This window comes from Suncus etruscus, chromosome 7 (genome assembly GCF_024139225.1).
Source record: "Suncus etruscus isolate mSunEtr1 chromosome 7, mSunEtr1.pri.cur, whole genome shotgun sequence".
In the NCBI taxonomy this organism is placed as follows: domain Eukaryota; kingdom Metazoa; phylum Chordata; class Mammalia; order Eulipotyphla; family Soricidae; genus Suncus; species Suncus etruscus.
In genome coordinates this window covers 9,901,553-9,923,302 of record NC_064854.1, presented here as the reverse complement: position 1 = coordinate 9,923,302, position 21,750 = coordinate 9,901,553, and the positions used below count along the sequence as shown (strand labels likewise).

The 21,750-nt window shown below is 49.6% G+C and overlaps 1 protein-coding gene across 1 annotated transcript in view; it reads right to left on the bottom strand.

The window, feature by feature from the left end:
• Nucleotides 1–15,066: 15,066 nt before the first annotated feature.
• The window catches only part of MYT1 (myelin transcription factor 1), a 61,726-nt gene continuing 55,042 nt past the window's right edge, over nt 15,067–21,750 (bottom strand). The window contains exons 19-22 of the mRNA XM_049777470.1: nt 21,617–21,708; nt 20,339–20,442; nt 17,229–17,372; nt 15,067–16,899 (exon numbers count right to left, since the gene is read on the bottom strand). Of these exons, the coding sequence (XP_049633427.1) occupies nt 16,759–16,899; nt 17,229–17,372; nt 20,339–20,442; nt 21,617–21,708 (481 nt within the window). The 3' untranslated portion in view covers nt 15,067–16,758. The remainder of the gene's footprint in view (nt 16,900–17,228; nt 17,373–20,338; nt 20,443–21,616; nt 21,709–21,750) is intronic.

The following is a 21,750-nucleotide window of genomic DNA, read 5'->3' as shown; positions in this document are numbered from 1 at the left end:
TTACCTCCTGTCCCAGGGGTTTCCCCAGGTCAAGCAGAAGCAAGGCAGTCCAGGGACTGAGGCTACCTACCCTTGGGAGCTGAACCCCATCACTTAGAGAATTCCTCTAGCCCTAAACGGATGGCCTCACTCCCTAGCCCCAAACACTCTGTTTGATTTTGGTTTAGGGCCACACCTGGCTGTGCAGGGGGAGACTGGTAGGGGGGGTGACTCCTGGCTCTGCATTTAGGAATCTCTCCTGAAGCAGGGGATGACCCGGGTTGCTGGCATGCAAGGCAAAGACCCTATCCCTGTGCTATCACTCCAGCCCCCCAGGACACACATTGTGAATTGCTTCGAGGATCCTAGTCTCTACCTCCCAGATGACCAAACATTGCCAGGGACCTCAGTTACTCTTTTTGCAAAAGAAACGGAAATATGGAACCACTGGCAGGTGGAGAAAAGGGGAAAAGGGTTGTCACACAGCTTTTAGCCTGCAAAATCCAAGACACAACCAGCACCAATCCTGGGCCTGGCATCTCTCCCCCACTACTGATGACCCAGATTCTGACCCCACTGCTGAGACAGCAGGCCAGGGGGTCAGCTCCTCTCCACAGGAAGGTGTTCCAAGCCCTGCTCTCCTATTTGTGACCACACACGAATGCAGAGATTAGGGACCAGGTCTCTGGGGTCAGACAGAAAGAAAGTAACCCAGGAGGGAAGCAGCCATCACCTCCCAGCAGGGACAGGGAGAGAAAGAGGAGTGGGGAGACAAAGGGATTCCAGAGACGCTCTGGTGCAAGTGACAGCTGCAAAGGGTGTGTGGGTTGGAGAGACGTGGCAAGAAAGGGGGTGGGAAAGTGATTCCTTTAAGGAGTCACTTGAGGAGGCAGGGCACCCCTCCACGAGGACTCTGGGGAAGGCAGGACACCCCTAAGAGGAAACACATGAGAAATGCACCCCACAAGGAAAGGCCCCTACCCCAGAGAGGAGGGAGTGTACTCTGGGAGGGACAACTGAGGAGGAGGCACACCCCTCTGAGAGGAGATACCTGAGGAGAAAGTGCACCTGCAGAGGGCTCCCCAGAGAAAGATGGGGTGTCCTTGAGAGGGGACAACTGAGGAGGAGGCACAGTCCAAGGAGAGGACGCCCAGAGAAGAAGGCACCCCTGAGGAGACACCTGAGGAGGAAGTGCACTTTGAGGAGAGGACACCCCCCAGATGGAGGCACCTCTGAGAGGTGATACCTGAGAAGAAGGAGCACCCCGCGGAGGGCTCCCCAGGGAAAGTTGGGGTGTCCCTGAGAGGGGACAATTGAGGTGAAGGCGCAACCCAAGGAGATGACGCCCCAGAGAAGGGAGGCAACCCTGAGGAGGAAGCACACTCTAAGGAGAGAACCCCCCAGGGAAAGTTGGGGTGCCCCTGAGACACCTACGGAGGAAGCTCACTCTAAGAAGAGGATGCCCCCAAAACAAGGCACCCCTGAGAGAAGATACCTGAGAGAAGGTGCACCCCAAGGCGATGTCTCCCCAGAGAAGGGGACTCCCCTGAGGAGACACCTGAGGTGGTGGCGCACCCTGAGGAGAGGACCCTCCCCCTCCCCTGCCTAAGGAAAGTTGGGGTGCCCGTGAAAGGAGACACCTGAGACGAGGATGCCCCAGAAAAGAAGGCACCCCTGAGAAGAGATACCAGAGAGAAGGTGCACCCCAAGGAGATGTCTCCCTAGAGATGGGGGGGGCTCCCCTGAGGAGACACCTGAAGAGGAGGCGCACTCTGAGGAGATGAGGAGGAGCCCCCTGCCCAGGGAAAGTTGGGGTGCCTTGCGAGGAGACACCTGAGGAGAGGACTCCCTACCCCACCTAGGGAAAGTTGGGGTGCCCTGCGAGGAGACACCAGAGAAGAGGACCCCCCTCCTCCACCTAAGGAAAGTTGGGGTGCCCTACAAGTAGACACCTGAGAAGACCCCCCTCCCCCGCCCAAAGAAAGTTGGGGTACCCAGCAAGAAGACACCTGAGAAGACCCCCTTCCCCTGCCCAGGGAAAGTTGGGGTGCCCTGCAAGGAGACACCTGAGGAGAGGACCCCCCTCCTCCTCTTAGAGAAAGTTGGGGTGCCCTGCGGGGAGACACCTGAGGACAGGACCCCCCTTCACCTGCCCAAGGAAAGTTGGGGTGCCCTGCAAGAAGGCACCTGAGAGGAAGACCCCCCTCCCCCGCCTAGGGAAAGTTGGGGTGCCTGCAAGGAGACACCTGAGGAGAGAACCTCCCCCCCACTAGGGAAAGTTGGGGGTGCCCTGCGAAGAGACACCTGAGGACAGGACCCCCTTCCCCGCCTAGGGAAAGTTGGGGTGCCCTACAAGTAGACACCTGAGAGGAAGACCCCCCTCCCCCGCCCAGGGAAAGTCGGGGCGCCCCGCGAGGAGACAGCCGAGGAGGAGGCGCACCCCGGGCGGCGGGGAGGCGGCGCTCGCAGGCCGAGCTTGGCCCGGGGCGGCGGCGGCGGCTCTACCTCCGGGCTGGGCTGCCTGAGCCGGTCCGGGCCGGTCCGTGCCGCCGCGTGGCGCCCGCAGCTCCGGGGCGGGGGGGGGAGGTCGGGGGGGGGCGGGGGTCCCGCGTCAGCTCCCGCCGCGCCGACCTCGGAGCGAGGCCGCGACTCCCGCGACGCCAGCGCGCAGCCGCCCGGCCGACTGCGCGTGCGCGGGGAGCGCTTAAAGGGGCGCGCGCAGCCTCCGCCGGCGCTGCCGCCTTAAGGGGACTCTCCGCCACCAACAACACCACCAGCACCCCCGGGCCTCCTCCCGCTTCTCGGGGTGCTCCAGGCAGCCCGAACAGCAGGTGGCAGCAGCCGCGGGGACGCCCCGGTCCTCCGGCCTCTCCCCCCGCCCAGTTCCCAGGGCTGAGATTCCTCCGCCCCACCTTGCAGAAGTGCAGACTCCACCCCCACCCCAAGGCCCCACTTTGTGGCTGGTTCAAGGGCGATCCCCATGCGGCCCTAGGCACTGTCCCCCTGTCCCTGCTGCTGCGATTTTGGTTGGGAGTGGGCTTTTGTGGTTCTTTGCTAGGCCCCCAGCATGCACACATTTGCACCCCCATGCACACGTCCATGCACACACACCTGCCCAGCGAGCGTCTCCCCCAGAAGGACTGATGGTCTCTGAGCTGGGCACCCAGGTGCAGGCCCACAGTGGAAGCGCTCTTAGGAGGAGGATCTCCATCCCCCTGGGCCACATTTTGCCACTATCCATCCCAACAAGGTCCCTCGCCATCCATTAGCCCCAGCCTACCAGTCAAGGTGCCCTCTGCTCCATTTCCCGAGGGGGCATCCTGCATCCTGGCTGCATCCAGCTCCCCTGGTCAACATGGTTCTGGTCTGACATCATGTGGTCACACTCTTCCAGGGGCACAGCTGAGACCTGACTCTGGAGGGAGGGAAGCACCCCACTAAATGATGGAAAGAGTAGGAGCTGAGCAACACCTCACTGCTACAGGTGTTAGGGAAGAGGACCCTTTTGGCACAGGGTATTGCTTTGAATTTGACCAAATGGTGGAGTGAACCCAAGAAATAAAATCTGCCAAGGACAGAGCTAGAGTTCTTGAGCTACATGCCCCCTAAAGTTGCTAAAAAAAAAAAAAAATGCATCCTCAAAGGTGCAAAACTTTGCAGGAGAGTGCTGATCTGTGGTGGATGCGAGAAGCTGGGTTATGCAAGCACAGAACAGGGCTGTGGGCAACAGAGCAGCAGTGGCCTCAGGTCTCCCTCACTGACATCCAACACAGAACATTGTCAGTGCTCAGAACTTCACTGGACAGGGTGTGGACTGAGAAACAAGAGTCTGCATACCAATCTCAAAAATACATTAACAGGGAAAATGAGCAGCTCTGGGAAGAGGGGATAGCTGTTACCAGTGTCTTCTTGGAACTTAACAGAACCAGTCTCAGCTTGCTTACAGCCATTTGTCCCTTGCACTGATCTTTCTCATGGGAATGGGGGTGGGATATTTGAGAGGAAGCACATCTGTCATTCCTAAGGGTGCTTAGGAGACCAACAGTGGTCAGCCACATGCAAAGCAAGAGTCTTAGCCCCTGAGCTCTTTCTCCAGTCCTGATCTTATATTAATTATTTTAATTTTACTTAAAAAATTTTTTTTGGTTTTTTTGGGCCACACATGGGAATGCTCCTGATTCTGCATCTAGGTGGTACTTCATATAGGATGCCATGGATTAAACCTGGGCCAGCTTTGTGAAAGGGACCTTATCCATTCTGATCCTTTAAAGTTTTGGGTTTTCTTATTTACTTAAAGAACTATTGTTGGATCCCTGTGACGCTGTTTCTGAACCACCTAGCAGACCAATCTCCCTTTAGCAGACCATACTGTTCCAGGGATTCTCCTTGAAGGGAAAGCTTCAGAGATAAGGCTCCAGAGATGGGGAAGAACAGCACAAAGGGGGCGCCACCTCCTCATGATTCATTTCAGGCTTGACTTCCAGCTGTCCCTTCTCCCTCACAGAAAGTTCTAGTTAAAGGAGAAATCACCTATCAACTCTGTGTCGCTCCTGAGACATTCCTAAACCCCAGTGTTTATGCTTATCTTCTCCCTGGCACCTCACTCGCCTTTGGCTATGCTTCTGCTACGTCCTGCCACCCTGCACGTATCCCAGTTTCTCGTGTCCTATATAAGCATTTTTGGAATGGAATAAAGTGCCTTTGCACAGAATAGTCTCACTCATCTGTGGGATTTAAGGAAAATAAAAGACATCATTGTAATAACACCCAGGACGATAGAGATGAGGACTGGAAGGACAGGCCCATGATATAAAGCTTATCACAAAGAGTAGTGAGTTCAGTTGGAGAAATAACCACACTGACAACTATGACAATGGTAGTGAGTGAGAGAAATAGAATGCCTGTCTTGAAGACAGTCAGGGAGTAGGGGAGGGGGAGATGGGGGCCATTGGTGATGGGAGGTTGCACTAGTGAAGGGCGTTTTTCGTTTTTATGACTAAAACCCAACTTCAACATGTTTGTAATCATAGTGCTTAAATAAAGATATTATTTATAAAAAAAATACATAAATAAATAGAATAAGAAAAAAAAGGAATAAAGTATCTTTGGCCATTAGCCTAGACCTGTTCTTTCCTGGTCATCAGCTGGGGAGAATGTCCTCGATCCTAAACATATAGGATGGGGGGCAAAGTTGACCCTTCCCATCCAACAGGACTGATACAACCATGATTTACAAAGTTATTGAAAGATGAATTTTAGACATAATTTTCTACCACCAGTTCCACCACCAGTATCACTTTCCTCCTCCCATGTTCCCAAGTTCCTCCTGTCTCCCAAACCTGATACCTTGACAGGAACTATTTAAAATTTGGTGCTTATAGTTTTGGATCTCATGCTTTCATTTTGTTAAGTCTGTACTTTGATGGTATACCTTTATTGTTCTCCCAAATCACCAATATAACTGAGACCCCTGGCCCTCTTTCCTCCCATTACTTCCCTTTTGCATCTTCTTCCTTCCTCACCTAGATTTCTTTCTTTCTTTGTCCTTTCTATATTAAGAGGTCAAAGGGTGATCTAGGTACCCTCCCTTTATTACATTGCATTTTCTCATCCAGTTTTCTATATGTGGCAGATATATTAGGTAGATTTTCATGTGTTTGTCCTCCTTCTGACTAACTTCATTCAACATATCTTCCAGTTTCATTCAGGTTGCAAGAAATTGCATGCTTTCATTCTTCCTAGCAGCTGCGTAGTATTTCATTTTATATACATACCACAATCTTCATAATTTATTTCTCATTGACTACTTAGCTTGATTCCATATTTTAGCTATGATACTAAGTGCTGCAATGAATAATGATGTGTATATGTCCTTTTGAATGAATGTTTTCACAGTCTTGGGCTATCTACTCAAAAGTGGAATTTCTGGATCATATGGAAATTCATTATTTATCTTTTCTGAGAACTCTCCCTATACAGTTTTCTACAGAGGTCCAAACCAGACCAACATTCTCACCAAAATATTGATTTTTATTAAATTAATTTGTCCCTGCCATGCTGTTGTAAATTGATCAGAAATTTATCATGTTGGGGCTGGAGAGATAGTACAGTAGGTAGAGTGTTTGCCTTGCATTGGCTGACCAGGTTTTGATCCCTGGCATCTCATGTGACTCCCTGAGCACTGTCAGCAGTAATTTCTGAGTGCAGAGTCAAGAATATCCCCTGAGCACCACCAGGTATGGCAGGGGAAAGGGGAAGAAAGAAAGAAAGAAAGAAAGAAAGAAAGAAAGAGAACGAAGGAGGAAGGAAGGAAGGAAGGAAGGAAGGAAGGAAGGAAGGAAGGAAGGAAGGAGGAGGAAGGAAGGAAGGAAGGAAGGAAGGAAGAAGGAAGGAAGGAAGGAAGGAAGGAAGGAAGAAGAATGAAGAAAAGAAGAAAGAAAGAAAGAAAGAAAAAGAAAGAAAGAAAGAAAGAAAGAAAGAAAAAGAAAGAAAGAAAGAAAGAAAGAAAGAAAGAAAGAAGAAGAAAGAAAGAGGGGGCCGGGCGGTGGCGCTGGAGGGTAAGGTGCCTGCCTTGCCTGCGCTAGCCTAGGACGGACCGCGGTTCGATCCCCCGGCGTCCCATATGGTCCCAAGAAGCCAGGAGCAACTTCTGAGCGCATAGCCAGGAGTAACCACCTGAGCGTCACAGGGTGTGGCCCCAAAACCAAAAAAAAAAAAAAAGAAAGAAAGAAAGAAAGAAGGGAGGGAGGGAGGGAGGGAGGGAGGGAGGGAGGGACGGGAGGGACGGAGGGACGGAGGGACGGAGGGAGGAAGGAGGAGGAAGGAAGGAGGAAGGAAGGAAGGAAGGAAGGAAGGAAGGAAGGAAGGAAGGGAAGGAAGGAAGGAAGGAAAGGAAGGAAGGAAGGAAGGAAGGAAGGAAGGAAGGAAGGAAGGAAGGAAGGAGAGAAAGAAATATTAGCTGTAAATAAATAGGAGGATAATGTTTATTAATAATTGCCTTTGTTATTCTTAAAATAAGAACATGTCTGTTGTCACCAATTTAGTATCAAACCTGAAACTGCTGAACTCATTGTCAAGACATCAGGAGTGTTGGGGTTCAGGAAGGTTCAGGTGTGGATTCTTTCTGCTCTGAATGACAATGTCTGCATCAGAAGAAGTGCCAGTAGACAGCATCCTGGTGACTGGGCAGCAAGGCCCAGCCAGCTGTGAACAAGTGAGCGCTCACTGGCCCCTTGCTTTCCAAGGAACCCTTGGGCCCAGCTAATTTACAGTCTCTCAGAATCCATTTGCTCAGAGTCACACTGACAAGTGAACTGCCTACCTGCCCTGAGTTCACAGTGACTGTGGACCCTCAGCAGATAAACATCTGGGAAGAGCACAGAGGCGCCTCCCTTTACCTGCAGGCCAGGAGCAGCACATACCTAAGTAGTCACTCAGGAGAAAGCACCTTTCTGGCCAAGTTGGCAGGGAGCTATGACTACCTTTTTGTCATGGAAGGGTCCCCAGAGATACTTCCAAGGTCCGGCTCCTCTCACAGTGCCCCGGAATATGCTCTATGTTGCTCCTGGTAAAGATATAATACTTCCCCTTTGTGCCAAAAATCAGTGCCACCTATGCACTAGAAACTCCTTTATTATTTTCTCTTGGGGACTGTGTACCTGGACAGGAAAAGGCTGGGAGATGAAGGCTTGGTTCTGGATCACAGTGGAGTTGCCTGTTGAGGAAAGTTAGACTGAAGGAACCCCAAGCACTTTTTAACTCTTATGACTCCCTTCAAAGGTTGCCTTTGTCCATATTCTCTCAGGTTCACTTACATTGAAATGTCCAGCAATGTCCCATCCCACCCATGCCAGAGTCTCAGCAGGGAAGAACAACAGATCAGTCCTCACAGTGAGGAGCATCTGCCACTGTGGTGCTGGAGACCACCCTTCCCTCACACAACTGAGGAAACCTCCCCTCTCTCACACAGCTGAAAGCATTCACACCAGATGCTGCACAGTGACCAGCCTTCTCTGAGGGGAACAGACACAGATCTTCTTCCTGAGGAGAAGTGGGATTCTCCTCAAAGGTCTGTGGCCTCACCCATGATGGGGGACACCCAGGTGTTGGCACTCTGCCCTGTTGTTCTTAGCTTGCTGGATAAACAGGACAGCAGACAAGTCAGTGCAGTGGGGTATCAGGCAGCAGGGACCTACAGGGACATAACACAGGGAGTACAGACACTGGCAAAGCCCTATGATCAGAAGGGGCATTCTGTCCAGCCACTGGGAACCCCAAGATGATGTCCCTTGCTTTCATCTGAACTGAGACAGCATCCTCTCTTGTCTTATTAAATTGGGAAAACCCCAGAGTCAGAAGCTTGGGGAAAGTCCTGGCAATGTCTCCTATCTCTGTGTAACCCTGAGAAATTTCCCAGGTCTCAATTTTCCACTTCCCTCCTGGTGGGCCAATCCCAGCAGCTACACTTTGGTGCCTGAGAGATTAGAGGAGCCTGTCAAGTCTGGGCCCAGGAAACTTTCATTGTTATTTTTCACCTGTTCCTGCTCCTCGCTGAGACAGGGTGAGCTCTTCAGGGTAGGGTGGGGAGAGGGAACACTGAGCTTGGCACCTCTAGGGTGTCCATCAACAGCCTCTGGCAGTGGCCCTGGGGGTAGAGATTCTGTTTGCAGCATCTGTGCTTGTCTCGTGCGCATCGGTGGGCCATGGTGAACCCATCTTACCTCACAAACACCATCTCGCTCTGATGTGTTAGAGAAGGCACAGACATAAGGACCCCATAAATGGGGCAGGTCTGCTCTGTGGGTTCCCCTGGCTCTACCACCAGACCCAAGATCTGGAAGTAGCTAGTGCTGGAGAGAACCTCCACTTCTTCTACCTTGGTGGGACTCCAGGTGAGACCTCAGTCTAATACTGACTCAAGAAGCTAACTGGAGGCTGGAGCGATAGCACAGTGGTTAGGACACTTGCTTGCATGGGGCCAACCTGGGTTCAATATCCAGCATCCCATGTGGTTCCCCAAGCCTGCTAGGAGTGATTCCTGAGCCAGAGCCAGGAGTAAGCCTGGAACACCACCAGATGTGACTCAACCCAAATAAAAGAATCTGTTGGGTACAGGGCCAGCCTTCAGGTGCCAGAACCAACATAAAGAGGTCCTTTCATGAGGGGGGGGGGCTTCCTAGGAATTCTCTGTGATCACACATGTTTTCTGGGGAGAACAGGCAGAGTGAATATCACCTCCACAGCCACAGTCTTCACTGAGGCCACATCTAGGTGGCATCCACAGGGCCTTCACCTCAGCATGGCTCCTCATGGGGACTCCATGTATGTGAGGCTTCCTGTTGGGAAGCTTGGGGTGGGCTCCTTACCATGCTCTGCCTTGCTGAGCCTGGGAGATTCCACCTGGGAGAAGCCCTATCCTGTGTCCTGAGATGTCCAAGAGACTCAGAAGGTGCCCAGAATAAGGAAAGGCTAGGCTTGGAGAATGGTGTGAGAGGTGTCTACAAAGACAGACATGAGCAAGAGGAGGAAAAGAAGCATGATGAAGACCAAAGAGAAGCCTGGAGGTGGGTTGGAACACACAGAGGTCATGTGTTCCCATAGGTGAGACCACCCTGGGTCCTCTAACTCAATCAGCACTTTTCTGAGACGAAGAAGTCAACACTCTTCTACCTCAATGCAAGGGAAGTGGAGAGAAGGGTATCAACGTTGATCCCTAGGAACTGCTGACTGAACTACTGCCCTGGCTGGTGGTCCCTAAATTAGCTGACTGAGCAAAGCCCCTGCAGTTGAAAGAGCTGCTGAAGTCAGCAGCAGGAGCCTTGGGGCAACTTTTCATTGGGGACTTAAGGTTCCACTTAACCATGACATGGCAACAAAAATACACTAAGAAGGAACAGCTAGGTGGCTCGAAGGGTGCAGTACATGCTTTTTTTTTGTTTTGTTTGTTTTTGTTTTTGTTTTAGTTTTTTGGGCCACCACCCAGCGGTGCTCAGGGGTTACTCCTGGCTGTCTGCTCAGAAATAGCTCCTGGCAGGCACGGGGACCATATGGGACACCGGGATTCGAACCACCCACCTTTGGTCCTGGATCAGTTGCTTGTGAGGCAAACACCGCTGTGCTATCTCTCTGGGCCCGCAGTACATGCTTTTTATGTATGAGACCTTTGAACCACATTCCCTAGAACCACATTCCCAGCCCCCAGGTACTATGGGTGTGGCCCCCCATAATTAAAAAAATATTAAACTTTCTCTTTTTTTGGTGACAGAGCCACACCCAGTGGTACTCAGAGCTTCCTCCTGGCTCTGTGCTCAGGGATAAATCCTGGCATAAGATGGCACAAGGTCAGATACAAATCCACTTTGGGAAGTACTGGAGAAATAGCACAGCAGTAGGGCATTTGCCTTGCACGCAGCCAATCCAGGACAGATGGTGGTTCGAATCCCAGCATCCCATACAGTCCCTAGAGCCTGCCAGGAGTGATTTCTGAGCACAGAGCCAGGAGAGTAACCCCTGGCGCCGCAGGGTGTGAGCCCCCAAAATATCCACTTGGGGTGTTACCTGTACATCCAGGTAGAGGGGCCACATGTGCACATCTATTTATTTTGGAAGTCCTCCCCATAAACCTTCAGGGTTTTGTTGTTGTTGTTGTTTTGGGGGGGGAGGGGTGTTCAGGCCACACCCGGTGGTGCTCAGGGGTTACACCTGGCTCTGCAATCAGAAATCGCTCCTGGCAGGTTCAGGGGACCATATGAGATGCTGGAGATCGAACCGGGTCCATCCCAGCTTGGCTGCATGCAAGGCAAAACCCCTACCACGTAGACTGCTCTCGTCCAGGCCCCCCACAACCTTCTTTTAACGTGATTGGGATGTTTTCTTTTCTGTTGTTTTTGAGGCCTCCCAGGTTGTAACCTAGATATGACAGTACTCAGGGAACCTGGCACTGTTGTGACCCCCATAGGGCCCAGACTGTGCTCCACACATTTGGCTGTCTCCCCAACCCAAGGTGGCAGATCTGAGGTGCGAGATGATCAGGAATGTGAGACAAGAGGAGGTGAGAACAATGAGGCAGAAGTTGGAAAAAATAAATACAAGCTGTGCATCCTCACACTGACGTGCAAGAGGGAAAAGTTCAGACCCGAGGGACCCACACTCTGGAAAACAGAATTCTGAGTCAGACTCCTGAAAGACATGGAAGGGGTGTTTGGAACAATAAGGTTGGCGAATAAAAAAAAAAATTAGAGAGTGAAATGCATGCAGGGTGATTGTGCAAACTCTGAGAATCTCACTTGAAAAAGGCCTTTTTCCTCTGGAGAGTGGAAGGAAGGGCCCTGCTGGGGAGAGACATGGCCTAACAGCAGGAAACCCTGCTAAAACAAGACCTAATTCCAGTTTCCTCTCAGGGCCTCTAATCAGGAGTTGGCAGCATCTGGGGGGACTGGCTCATGTCATCATCCAACTATGGATAGGCAGTAACATAGTGGTAACAGCTGTATGTCATGTTTTCCCAGAATTTTGTGCTGCCTCACACGAAATCCCACTTCCTCACTAATGGAGGTGCTATAGCTGATTGCTTCTGGGCCCAGCATGCTGAGCTCACAGCACACAGCCCCTCAGAAGTTTTGAGTGATGATGGTGGATGGAGTTTGAATGCACTTCTCCCCTGGGACCCTGAAGACAAGAAATCCCCAAGAATAGTTTCCTCAGAATCTGAGAATTGACCAGTAATGTGAAGAGTCCAGAGCTCGTGAAGGTCCAAGGCAGCAGTTTCCGTGTTGAGGGCCCATGTCTGTGGTACTGCCTCACCATGAATCCCCTCCTCTTCCTGCTGCTCTGGCTACATCCCAAACACTGACTCCCTAAGACATCTTTAAACCACGCACAGTCACCCCACAGGGAGTGACACCCTCTCTCAGGGGTATCCTGAGTAGCTGGCTCCTGCAGGCTCTGCCCCGTGAGCAGAGGCCTCTACCCTACTGTAGCTCAGGGAAGAGTCCCTTGTCACCCACAACCCTGCCAAAGTCCAGGTTCCCTTCCCTTCCTATAGCGCCCTCAATTTGAGGCTGACTTCTGCTCCCCTTCCCTCTCATATTATCATGGATCTTTAGATCAACCAAGAACCCACAGACCCCACAGTAGATAAATGAATATTCACTGAATAATGAACCCCAACTGAAGGCCAGTAGGTCGTCAGAGAACACATCTTCTCAGCATTGCTCCTCTTAGAAATTGTCTGGAGCGCTGGGGCCGGAGTGATAGCACAGTAGCAGGGCATTTGCCTAGCATGCTGGCAACCCAGGACAGACCCGGGTTCGATCCCCAGCATCCCATATGGTCCCCCGGGCCTGCCAGCAATAATCTCTGAGCATAGAGTGGGGAGTAACCCCTGAGCACCACCAGATGTGGCCAAAAAAAAAAAAAAAGAAAAACTTGTCTGGAGACCTTGAAAGCAAGTTCTATACCCATGCCAAGAGCTTCAAGGATAGGCACTGATTTTAATTAGTAACCGGAATTGTAATGTTCCGCTATCAGGAAAGATTTGTTTGTTTGTTTGTTTGTTTTTCAGGCCACACTCGTTTAATGCTCAGAGGTTACTCCTGGCTAAGCACTCAGAAATTGCCCCTGGCTTGGGGGGACCATATGGGATGCCGGGGGATCGAACCGCTTGGCTAGCGCTTGCAAGGCAGACACCTTACCTCTAGCGCCACCTCGCCGGCCCCTATCAGAAAAGATTTGAGCATAGACAAACTGTGAGGGAAATTGATGAAAATCTGGAAATATGAGAGAAACTGGCAGAGTTTTGTGGGTACAAGGGGGAGTGAAGGAAGGTGATGAATAATTCCGAGCACAAGAAATGCCCGAATCAAAGCATATCAGCTGAAGCTAAACAGTTAGTTCCATGCAAAATCCTTTGTTTTTCAAAGCCATTTCAGCCTTAGTCACAAATTAGCCTGTGCAATCCTGCTCACTTGCTTGCTTGCTTCTACATTTGGAGACATAAAAACAGAGTGTAGGGGCTGGAGAGATAGCATGGAGGTAGGGTGTTTGCCTTGTGTGCAAAAGGACAGTGGTTCGAATCCTGACATCCCATATGGTCCCCTGAGCTTGCCAGGAGCAATTTCTGAGCATAGAGCCTAGAGTAACCCCTGAGTGCTGCCAGGTGTGACCCAAAAACAAAAACAAACAAAAAAACCCAGAGTGGGGCCCGGAGAGATAGCACAGCGGTGTTTGCCTTGCAAGCAGCTGATCCAGGACCAAAGGTGGTTGGTTCGAATCCCGGTGTCCCACATGGTCCCCCGTGCCTGCCAGGAGCTATTTCTGAGCAGACAGCCAGGAGTAACCCCTGAGCACCGCCAGGTGTGGCCCAAAAACCAAAAAAAAAAAAACAAAAAACAAAAAAAAAACCCAGAGTGTACCCTTTGTTCAGAGCCGCGTTCCCCGAAATCTTGATCCACATGAATAAACTCCTTTCTCTTCCACCTACCTGGGGCTTCCCATCTCCATTTCTTAAACTTTCCCTAACAAAATCTACACAGAGAAAGGGACAGACACCACCAGGCACTTTACGTGGTGTGACCCGACACTCACTCTTAAGTGTCTCAGTCATAGTTCCAGCATTTGTATGCCATCTACTGCCAAGTATTTCCCCAACATGTCTATGACTCAAGAGTACCATCACATCAGATGGCAAAGGGGACACTTAAAAATCAATCTTGGGATCTGAGAGAAGGCATAGCAGGTAGAATGTTTGCTTTGCATACAGCATGATCCTCTGTATTCCATATGGTCTCCTGAACACCACCAGGAGTGATCTCTGAGCACAGTCAGGAGTGTTTTTCTTTATGTGTATTTCTTGGGTACCAGTGTTGTTATTATACCTATAAATCAGGGATAGTGGAAAATGGCATCAACTAAAGGATAGATACTATAACCTAGCCATAGTACCAAGGGGTGCCCCAATAGAACTTTGTGGCAATAGCCTTTTCCCCTTTTTTGTATAGATCCAGTAAAATGGGATATCTTACTGAAATAAAGGAGTCCCCACCTATTAGGCCTAAGAATTTCAAAGTTTGAACATTGTAGGTGGGTCTTAAACCCTTAATGTTTGTCATATTGGCTTAACTTAAGCTTCAGTTGCTCTAAGACTGGCTATACACCCAAAAATATGGGTCCCACTAAGGGCCTTAAATGGAAATGGGGCAGGCTTTGTGTCACCCTGACAATGACATGCAACCAGGACAGGCTTCGTGCCACCCTGGCAACAACATGGAACATGAGAGAGCCTAAGAGCTCAAGTCTGATATTTTATAATGACAGCCACCAACTAGAAGAAAATGGGGAGCAGGGGGCCTTTACTTTCATCAAGACTTACAAGAACCCTCTGGAGTTGAACTGGAGTTCAACTCTGGAGTTCTGCCTGAAGCCTGCAGATAAAAAAAAGTCTGGCTAAATGCTTCCTGGGAAAGACCACCCCGCACTAAATCTAATCTAAGTTAAAAGTTTTTATCCCAGCTTTTACTGCACCTATGCAAAAAGAGAAAAAAAGGATATTGCCACAAAATACTATTGTGGCATCAGGGGTCTATGGCTAGGTTGTAGTACCTATCCCTCATTGATGCCATTCTCCACTATCCCTGATTAATAGGTATAATAACATTGTATATATATATATATACCATTATATATATAATATATATAAAGAAATACACACAGGAGTAAACTCTAAACATCACCAGTGTAGCCCCCCACCCCAAAACAAAAACCAAATCACTCTTGTATGTCAAGAGATGGCTCCGCAGGGCTCCTCCTGCCTCTTACATGCTGTGCCCAGAAACAATGATCCTGGAAATTCATAACCCCTTTAATATCTCCAGATAATTTCCCCAGTGAAAAAGGGTCTACATGTGCTTCATGCTAGGAGCAATATCAGGCACAAGGTTCCTTCTAGAACCACACAGAGAGGATAGGGTGTCCGGTTCCTAGAGGCCCAGGAGATGCCAGGAGATGCTTGGGTTGGAAGCACCAGGAAGTTGAGCCAGGATCATGCCCACCACAGTGTCCAGAGCTCAGGACAGACAGACCATGCTCTGCTCACAGTCACGCGAGATTTTATTAGGAAGTCACCCTGCGACACACCGAGAAGTGCTATGTCTGGGCTGCACGGGTTTCCTGAGGAAGGAGGATCACAGTACTGGAACTGTCGGGGCCAGCGGCAGCCAGCTTCCCTCACAGCAACATGACTCAGCCATCGAGAACTGGCACACAGACGCGACACAAGAACACGCAGGGCACACACATCTGCCTACACACAACGAAAGAACACACAACTCCATCTGCTGTTGTCCGTGCCTAAAACCAAAGGAAGTGAAAGGGACAAAAGAAACCCAAAAAAAATTGATGTCTCCATTGGAACAAGGGATGGAAAAAAATCCTCAAATTATCAAAATTCCTGTTACAAAAAACATTTTAAAAAATTCCATTATTCAAAGAATAAATAAAAATATATGAAAATGCTTGGTCCCATCAAAATTATAGCTAGAAGTTATAGCAAGAACTTGAAGGTTGGGGGAAAGCCTGTCATAGTAGAGTTAATTTTGCTTCGATTTTATTTCTTTTCTTCTCATGGTGCCCTGGTGGAGGGGAGAGGGGTCTAGTTGAAAGAGTATAAAATTAATAAATAAAAAGGTTAAATAAATAGCAAACATGAACATAAGAGGTCGTGAATATAAATACTTACATCTTGACAAAATCAAATAATTTACACAATAATTAAACTAACTACTTTAAAAAATTTCTTCCAAGAAGCGCCATTTCTTCTACGTTTAAATACTAACTTGGAAGTTGCAGTCACAATCAATGTGGACTCTATTTACACGTTAGGACATGGTGTTTTTAACACACTGAATTTAAAATTTACCTTTTGTAACATCTTGAATGACTAAAAAGAAGGACAATGGGTGGTCTGTCATGAGGGATGCGCCCTGACTTTTCTGATCTGTCCTCCCTGGTCCAGCTCAGCTGTGACCGGGGAGTGCAGTGGTGATTGGTCAGGGTCCTGAGAGGACACGGAGAGGTGAACCCTGACCCTTTGTGGGTGTGAAGGCCAAGCTCCAAGTGGAGAATGGCCCAGCCCATGCCTGTGAGGCCTTGGGGTTCCTGTCATCTCCCTTGGACATGGATGCTTGAAAGTGGAACCAGCAGGGATGACTTGAGGGGTGCCCCAGGTCAATGGGGCTGCCGGTCTACCCCTAACTGACCCTCTGGAACTGAGCTTTGTTCCATCCTGAACACAGAACGGAGTGAAATGAAAACAGAAAACACACTTGCCAGACGGGCCTCACAGAACAGATGCCCGGCCAGGCCGCACCATCACACGCACCCACAGCGCCGGGCACTCTGCCCTCCCGCCTCGACAGACAAATACTGTGGCTGCAAACTCCAGAACTTCCCTGAGAACCTTGTCCATGAGCTTCCACTGGAGACTTCGAGCTGCTCCTCAGATTTCTTTCAGAAAACAAAAATAAATCACTTTGTAATACTTTGTTCCCCCATTCACATGGGGCATAGAGGCCACCGCCTGGCGAGCACCTCAAGGGAGACAGTGAGCTGCAAGCCCCCTTTGGATAAGCCCCCTGAGGGCACCCAGGCTGTCAACGAGAGGTCACTGTGAGTTGGGGGTCTCCACGGGGCAGGCAGGGCAAGGGAGGTAATGATGGAGCTAGGAATTTGGGGTGGCGTGGCTTGCACCCCGCACTGGCAAGACAGCTCCTGGGACAGCAAAGCCTACACCTGGATTCCTCTCACAGCCTGCTTGATACTCTCCAGGAGGTCTTTGTTTTCGGGGTCCAGGTAGCACTCCTGGTTGGAATACATGTCGGTGAGAGTGCTCACGTAGTCGTCGAAGTTCTGCTCACAGATTGGCTCCTGCAACACAGAACCAGTTCAGTCAGTCTCACCATGCAGTAAGCCTGGGGTCCTCAGCAGCAATGGAAGTCAGGAGGGTACATCTTTCCACACAGCCCAGGATACCTAGGCCCCATTATGTTGGCTGCCCCAACTTGGGGCTTAGCTATGGGTCCTGAAGTTCAAGCCATTGAAGTCACAGGTTGCCCAGGAAGACCTCTGGATAGGGCAAAGAATGGCCAACACCCATGAAGGCCCTGTCAAGAGGACCTCAAAGCAGAGGAGGAGTGCACCCCACCCCAATGCCCACTGCCACCTCTGTGAGGTCTGCAGGACTCTATAGTGCCTACCATGTGTGGAAGGCGGATGTTGGCAAGACTTTGGATGAGGGCCTGGCTTAGGCCTGACAATTCCAGAAACAGGGCTTCGTTCTGCTCCTCAATGAGCTTGTTCTCCTCCTCAATGTTTCTCAGGCTCTTCTCCATGGACGAGATCTGCATCAGAGACAAGCATGGCCCCCCAAAACCTGAGTTCCTCACCAGCATTCCTCCTCCTCCTCCTCCTCTTCTTGAGACGTACCCATATGCTCATTAGAAGCACTTTACGCTTCTCTGGGAAGAGAAGAAGTAGACATGGGAGTCCTTCAGCAAATAAGGGATAAAGTGGCCTGGTTCCTGGATAATGGAAGAATAGGATGCCCAAGCCAGGAATGTGTAGAGCCACAGTTTGCTGTGCCAAAAAGTAGGAAGTATACTAAGTCTCAAGTGCCCTAGCCTCAAACACCAGGGCACCAGCAGGCACTAAATATACACTGCTTCCCGACCCTGGTCTCCAGTGTAGAAACTGTGCCACTGGGTGTCTGGCTGCCTTGGCATGGCCCTGTAGGAAAATGCACACAGACCAAAATAAAAGGCAGGAGCTGGAACCAGGGGAGGATAAATGCAGCTCAAAACCCAAAACGTTCTCCTAAAGGGGATCTCAGGAGTCCCTGTTAGAACTCAGAGGACCATAACGCAGAACTAAAGGCAACTTGATCGCCAGCTCAGGATTAGAGACTTGGATCCACTGTGGGGAGGGGTCTGGCCTTGGTCTTGGGGTGCGATGTAGCTCACAGTATGACTCTCTCAGGCTTCCTTCACCTTTAGCCTGAAAAGTTCTGAGGAAGGAGGCAGACAGATAGCAAGGTGCTCGCCTTACACGTGACTTTGATTCAAAATTCCCGAGTTCCTTCAAGAAGTTAGTGAATAATCTAGCTCTAAAATGAGTGACCTTGGAAAATAAGAGTATAACCAGAGGGGCTTCTCTGGGTGACCTTGAAAGGGTGACCTTGGAAGGCCCTAGAACTTTACAAAGAGCAAGGACCAGGGAGGAACAGAGTAGGAGAGTCAGAGGTGAATCTAGAGTGACCGTCTAGCACTGTTTTGCTTCTGCTATTTAGAGAATTCTGCTCACAAAATAAAAATGTCTCCTGAAAGAGCCAGGGAAATAATTCAGGGCATGTGCCTTGCAAGTCTCTGGTTCAATCTCTAGCACCAGAGCCTCCAGAGCACATGAGTGTGGCCCTCGTGGCCCCCAAGCTTTGAAGTGGCTAAATAGCATCGCATCTTTGAGTTCTAGCACTTTCCACTTTCTGACCCAGTTGGCTCTAGGCCCCCTAAGCACCACAAGATCTCAAAAATCTCTCCTGATGTTCTTTTATAGTCTCCTAAGGCTATACAGGCTCAAGAGTCAGGAAGAACCTGCTATTTAAGAAGGGATTAAGAAGGGGCATAGGAATTAGTAGCTGAGAAACTCACAGCACCTATCTTACAAGTGTTAGGCTGAGAGTTTGAACCTTATTGCCACCATATGCACTGAGTGTAATCCTACAAGCTCTACTGTCTGTGACCTGTCAATATACTTAAGGGAATTAGTCATTGTACATTTAAGAGGTGATGACATCCCTCCCCCCCACACATAATGGCAGTTGGACTGAGACCTCCTATAATGGTAGTTGAACTAAGACACGATTCCCTGTAACTGACAACTGCCCCAAAAGTATAGGAGAACCTAGAAGATATTGAGGAGGCCCAGAGATAAAGAGCAGCATAAGATGCAGCTCACTCCACAGCAATCTCTCTGTCTCTCTCTGTCTCTGTCTCTCTATGTCTCTGTCTCTCTTTGTGTCACTCTCTGTCTCTATCTCTCTCCCCTGACCTACAGGTCTCCCCACCCTCCCAGATCACTACAATGACCCACAATGCCTTTGGTGATGTGTGACCACACAATAAGTTGTGTGCAAGCACCATGGCCAGGAAGTGCAACCCTGGTATTGGCACATATGTGACCACAGAGACCACTCTCCATAAGGATGAGAGTCCCACAACCACCATGGCTGAGTATTTGAGCACAACAAATAGAATGAGGACCACCCACTCATCCCACAGCAAGAGAAAGGAAAGGGAGAGAACGTCTCTGAGCTCCCTTTTAGTGACAGGAGGGTGGAGCCTCTTTACAGATGCAGTGGTGCTGTTACTGGGCCCTTGGCAGCATGCAAGAAAACTCTGCTCTCCCCTCCTATCTGCCTGCATTACTGAAATTTTTGTCCCCTTCTCCTTTTGTCCCTCCAGCCCTCAAAATGTGAACATATGTCAGCTCTTTCTTGCCTCAGCTCAGTTCTGGCCTTCATTCTGCAGCCAAGAGCAAGACACATCCTATTTTTAAAATAATACATTTACCACAGTTTGTTGTGGTTGTGGTTTTGTTGTTTTGTATGTTGGGGGGGGGGTTTGTTTTGTTTTGTTTTTATTTTAAATGTTCATTTTGGGGAGGGATATAATTCATCTGTTTCCTATCATTCATTAACAGAGCTCTTTCTGGATTAGACCTTGTGTGAACTGTTTTCCTCAGAAATATGTCACCTTACAACAGTGAGAGAGAGAGAGAGAGAGAGAGAGAGAGAGAGAGAGAGAGAGAGAGTGGATTCCCATTAGTCTCTCCCTTCTTCTGAGAAATTCAAGCACAGATGAGTAAGCACTTGACTGGCTTATTCAGCATCAGTATTGCAGTGCTGGGATGGAACCCAGCTTCCACCAAGCTCTGAATCCAGAGTGTGATGCTACCTCTACTGACTAAGTCTATTAACAGGAATCACTGACCTTGATAGAACTATAGGCAACCATCTCTATGCCACTTCCGGCATGGGAGAAATGCCAATAACAGGTGTGCATCTGGGGTTTCCTGCTACACAGAGTCCAGTGTGTGTCAGCATGGCCCCCAACAGTTACATAGTCCTAGGGCTTACCTCTTCACTCATGAAGAAAAGACTGAGAACTCAGAGCCTCTGAAATCCATCACTCGGAGCTGAGTAACACCACACTGTTCCTAGATAAACTGCTTGAGCTAGGAAGCCTGAGCTCCACACTGGGGAAACCAGGGATAAGGAACGACTAGGGATAAATCAGTTGTGAGTGCCACCCACCTGGGACTGCAGCTGGACCATGGCGGCCTCCATCTCGGAGTTAGACTCATTCAGGTCCCGGATCTCCTGGTTCAGCTGTTTGATGTCCTCATCATTGTCCAATACTGTCCCAGAGAGGAAACTATCATCATGCTTTTCAGCTTTAACCCAAGCTATGATGCAGAGACATGTTGACTAGGTGGGTCTAGGGAGCTCCTTTACAAGCAGATACCATCTGACCTGCTTCAGAACTCTCTTTAAGGTGCCTCATCTCCTAGCCCCAGCCCATGGGTAAGTTTATCTTAAAGCTAGTGAAGTAGGTGCCTGTACCAGCCTTCTAGACCATTAGTCAAAGGAAAGTACAAATCTAGTATAAAAGTCAGTACTAAGTAAGTGCTAATTTAAGCGTGAAATTTTGAGGGCCACAGATAGTTAAAGGGACTGCAAGGTATCTCAGGCACAGTCAGCAGTTGACCATTGAGCAATAAGCTTGAAAAACCGCTGAGAGAGGCCGGCAAGGTGGTGCTAGAAGTAAGGTGTCTGCCTTGCAAGCGCTAGCCAAGAAAGGACCTCGGTTCGATCCCCCGGAGACCCATATGATCCCCCCAAGCCAGGGGCAATTTCTGAGCGCTTAGCCAGGAGTAAACCCTGGGTGTGGCCCAAAAAGCCAAAAAAAAAAAGAAAAAGAAAAAGAAAAACCGCTGAGAATTGCCAGGTTTAACAACTTCCTCCTTCCCCAAAAAAGTGAAAGATTGTCTACATTGTACTGAGTTTGCTCAGCCTCCCTGTTCATTTACACTTAATTCACAATCCCACAGCCCCTCAGGACATACAAACAGCATAGATTAAAGTCAATATCACAATATCCAGGTTAAAACAGGCAAAGCCACTCAGGAGGGCCGGAGCAGAGGCGCAAGCGTTAGGGCATCTGCCTTGCACACGCTAACCTAGGATGCACTTCAGTCATCCCATATGGTCCCTCAAGCCAGGAGCGACTTCTGAGCTCATAGCCAGGAGTAACCCCTGAGTGTCACCAAGTGTGTCCCAAAAAACAAACAAACAAACAAACAAACAAAACCACTCAGGAGCATGGGAACGGACTTGGGTTTAGGTTTGTGAGAACCAGAAGTCTAGAGCCAAGGTCAAAAGGTCATTCAGCTCAGGTCAAGCTTGGGTCTGTAACCATCATGATTCACTCCAGTTGGGGCTTTTTGTCTCAGTAATCCCCTTCCACAGGTACCCCTTCCTTGCCCCTGATGTACAAAGTTCACATTCAGGGACTATAGGAGGGCACCTTACCATCGCTGGTCTTGAACTTGGTACTGAGAACGTCTTCCCCTGAGATTTTTCCCTTCTTTCCAGCAAAAGTGGCTCTGGGACAACCAGACAAGCTGCAAACAAAGAACACACATCCGCAGTTAAACCAAAGTTAC